This window comes from Lactuca saligna, chromosome 7, assembly GCF_052625555.1.
Source record: "Lactuca saligna cultivar CGN05327 chromosome 7, ASM5262555v1, whole genome shotgun sequence".
In the NCBI taxonomy this organism is placed as follows: domain Eukaryota; kingdom Viridiplantae; phylum Streptophyta; class Magnoliopsida; order Asterales; family Asteraceae; genus Lactuca; species Lactuca saligna.
This window is the reverse complement of record NC_136423.1, coordinates 136,708,672-136,712,785: the sequence shown is the minus strand read 5'-3', so window position 1 is coordinate 136,712,785 and position 4,114 is coordinate 136,708,672. Positions and strand designations below refer to the sequence as shown.

At 35.1% G+C, this 4,114-nt stretch overlaps 1 protein-coding gene across 1 annotated transcript; it reads left to right on the top strand.

The window, feature by feature from the left end:
• Positions 1-1,043: 1,043 nt before the first annotated feature.
• On the top strand, positions 1,044-3,126 carry LOC145006565 (transcription factor bHLH18-like). Its single transcript, XM_078965649.1, has 4 exons — positions 1,044-1,184; positions 1,321-2,025; positions 2,115-2,495; positions 2,599-3,126. Exons 2-4 carry the CDS (start codon positions 1,426-1,428, stop codon positions 2,671-2,673), a joined length of 1,056 nt encoding a protein of 351 aa, XP_078821775.1. The 5' UTR covers positions 1,044-1,184; positions 1,321-1,425; the 3' UTR covers positions 2,674-3,126.
• Positions 3,127-4,114: the final 988 nt, after the last annotated feature.

Here is a 4,114-nt window from a genome sequence, read left to right as displayed (position 1 = left end):
AACTTAACCCCCTGATTAGAAGTCGAGTCTACTCGATGAGTTGGGCCTCCAACTCGATGAGTCCTAGGGCAAAACATGGAGTTACTGGAATTTAAATACGTACTACGAACCTGGTGTTACATATATCCAATCTTTCCAGAGGATTCTAGAAGTTTCCGTCTCCTCATCTACGAAGTCAATGTCATTCAACTCTCTGACCGGATCGGTCAAAGCCAATCTGATCCGACTCGGACCGAACCTTGCCAAAAAATGAAAGCTCCTCAATAATGTGCCAAGTGAAGCATTTCACATACTTGTGTATTGACCGATCCGATCCGACTCGGACTGAATCAAACCTCACAAAAAAATGAAAGCTCCTCAACAATCTGTAAATTGCACAATTTCACACACTTACGTCATCGGCTAGGCATGCGTGTTTGCTTGACCCGCCTCTTAACCCATTTTAAGTCTTTGAAGCCCTATCAAAAGAAAACCAATATAAACCAATAAAATGTTCGTTCCCTCACTAATATAGGATAATGAGAACTTACCAACTTGCATATCATATTATATTTCCAACAATAATATATATATATATATATATATATATATATATATATATATATATATATATATATGTGTGTGTGTGTGTGAGAGAGAGAGAGAGAGAGAGAGAGAGAGAGCGAGAGAGAGAGAGAGAGAGAGAGAGAGAGAGAGAGAGAGAGAGAGAGAGAGAGAGAGAGAGAGAGATTGCGAAAGTTAAAAGTAGAGTAGTTTTAATATGAAAGTCAAGGTTGTAGTTGATAAAATGTCAAAGTTTTCACCATAATCATTGTATAGAAAAGTCTAATAACTCTTGCTTTAGGAAAAAAAAAAAAAACAGTTGTGTTGACACACATATGATAATGAAATTCAACCGAGTAAAATATTTGACATGACGTAAACATAAAAAGGTTTTGAACAGCCAATGTTGTGCTAATTACCATTTTCTTGTGGTTCAAATTGTCGTCCATTAGCGGTCATCGTTGTTTATTTTATTCAGACGGCCATGTTCAGTTCACATCACCGACCAATGTAAAGAGAGAAATAGCGGCAGTGGACCCATTAATGGCATCATTCTGCAGTTATAAAACTCGTGCTCATCGCTCAACACAATACCGATTACAGAAGAGACAATTAACAATAAAACTATATTCTTCCAAAAGGTGCAAACCTTTCGCTCTTTCTTAACTTTTCATCTGATTTCTTGATCTGGGCTTTTGAGGTTTTTGTTGAATCATGGAAGATAAAGTTCCATAGACTGATGTATATGTGTTTGATTTTTTAATTTTCCTTTTGCAGGTTTTGCATTCAAACTCTTTGACATATTCAAAGAGATCGAGTGGATTTTTGAGCAATTTGATCAGGGGTCCTCACTCAATCCTTTTTTCATCACCTAAAACTTTTATGGAGATTTCACAATTCAGAGGTTTTTCAGAATTGTCAGGAATTGAGGACCCTTGTTTCAACTCTCAATGGCCATTCAACTCATTTGATGATCAGCTAAATCCAATGAACATGGAAGCAGCTGCATTTGGAGACATCACACATCATCTCTATAACTCCCATGCACCTATTTTTGACCATTATAAACCACTTTTAGAACCATCCCCACGACCAACTAAACAGCCCAAAACCAGCAGCTGGAATTCAAGCATCACCCCTGATAACTCCATGATGAATCATAATCTACATTATGCAAACGATTCACATATCGCAAATCAAGCTAAAATTGTAACTCCAAAAGAAGAAGGCACTGTATCTTCCAAAAGAACATTTGGTTTCGCTTGTGATTCAACATTCCAATCATCCCAAGTCCAGTTTGGCAACCAAAACCACCACCATGGTGGCGGCGGAAGCGGTGGGGGTGTGAAACCAACCACGACAAGCAACCCCATTAGAGGACCTGCTACACCTCAAGACCATATCTTGGCTGAGAGAAAGAGAAGAGAGAAACTTAGCCAGAGATTCATAGCACTCTCAGCCCTAGTCCCCGGATTGAAAAAGGTAACCATTTTTATGAATCTTTTTCTTTTTATCATGGATATGATCATCGCATATGTTCATACTTAACTGTAATGTATTGCTGTTTATAGATGGATAAAGCTTCTGTTCTTGGAGATGCGATCAAGTACTTGAAAACCCTCCAAGAAAAAGTGAAAACACTCGAGGAACAAACCAAGAAGAGATCTAACACAGAGTCGGTAGTGTTCGTGAAAAGATATGAGGTTTTAGCTGAAGGTGGTGAAATCTCTTCTTCCGATGAGAACTTTTCCGGTGGCCCAGTTCATGAGCAACTCCCTGAAGTGGAGGTAAGATTTTCCGGCAAGGATGTTTTAATTAGAGTTCACTGTGAGAAAAAGGCCGGTGTTGTTGAAGAAACCCTAGCAGAAATCGAGAAACTTAATCTTTCCATCATCAATACCACCGCCATGACCTTTGCTAGCTATGCTCTCGATATCACCATTGTTGCCCAGGTAAATTGGGATTATATATATCATCGGTTCTTATTCGTTCATTAAAAAAAAACGAATTTTGCATCGAATTAATCGATACCCATATGGGATTTCTTTCTTTCAGATGGATCAAGAATTTACTATGACGATGAAAGATCTTGTCAAGAATCTACGAAGTGCTCTGAAAAAATTCATGTGAACATCTGGGGTTACTATTTTTATTTTCCTTTTTCGATACTTTTTTCCAAAACGCGGTATTCTGGTAACCAAGGGCTAACGTTCTCCATACTTTTGACCATCGACACCATGCCACTTCAAAACTTGTTTGCCATTGGGTTCATTTTGCAGGAGGGTTTTTTCTTAATATTTTTTCATGGTTGACTTGTTGACCATGGTAACAACCCTCCTGTTGTAAAGTAGTAACCTTTAATGGCTATACCGAGGCATTTTTTCGGTAACTTTTTGCCCTTTTCTTAGAGTCTTGGAAAGGGTTTTTTTGAGGATGGATGAATGTCTAGACCTTTGTATCAGTTAAAGTGTTTGGTGATCAATGTTTTAGAGGCCTTTCATGGGCTCTTTTCTTATGTAATATGTTTGTAAAAGCTTGATTGATTTGTGGTTAATGAATGACATTCTCTTAATTTCCTTGAAATCTATGTTTTTAGTACAATTGAAGACTTCTGTGTAATGTTTGATTAACAATATAGTGTTTTTTATATCATCAATTCATTAAAGAGTTTCTTTTCATTTTGTATTAGCATAGCAACATCATTTTGTGTCATATATTTTTGTAGTTCACGTAAGCAATACTTATTATACTCAATTTCCTCATTAAGTAATGGTAACCAATGAATATCATATGCTTGCATATAAAACACATCCTTTTGTGTCTTATATTTTTTGTAGTTCACGTAAACATATTGTTATTTTAGCATCTTTAGAAAACTTTGAAATTAAAAGTTGAGAACATATTTATTTATTTCATTATGCAATATCGAAGCATAGTTTATTATGAAAATTAATATAAAATTATATATAAGTTAAATATATGTAACCTTTATCACATTAAAAGTTATAATTAATCTGTAAATGTTTTTTTTTTTTTTTGTCTTATATTGATTTGTATCCCACTCTATCAAATAATGGTCAAGACAGACCCATGATGATAATTATGACTCTGCGTATAAACATCACAAGCATCACTTTTTTAATCTAATCTACAGGTGTCATGATTTTGACCATTTAGTATTGATCATGAACCACTTGTATTTAGTTTTTCACATGAGTTAGTCAATGACTCTATTTGGGTCGATGAAAGTTGGTAACGAAGGTTTGACATTTATGAAGAAACGACAAATGAAAGAATTTCCTCCTTGTGAATGCATCTCTAAGTTCCAAACAATTTCATGTTCCGTTGAATTTTTAATCATTGGATTCCAAAAGCATGTTGAAATTCCAGAAATGACCTTCTAATGAAGGATTCAACATTACACTTATTGATCGAAATTTGATTTGATTTAATTTTAATAAAGATTGTACGTATATCAAATTATTAAGATTTTGGCTAAAGTTTTCAACAACAAATCAGTTTAAGTATTTTACTAAAAGTATATATTGAGCCATATAAAAACAAATTACCT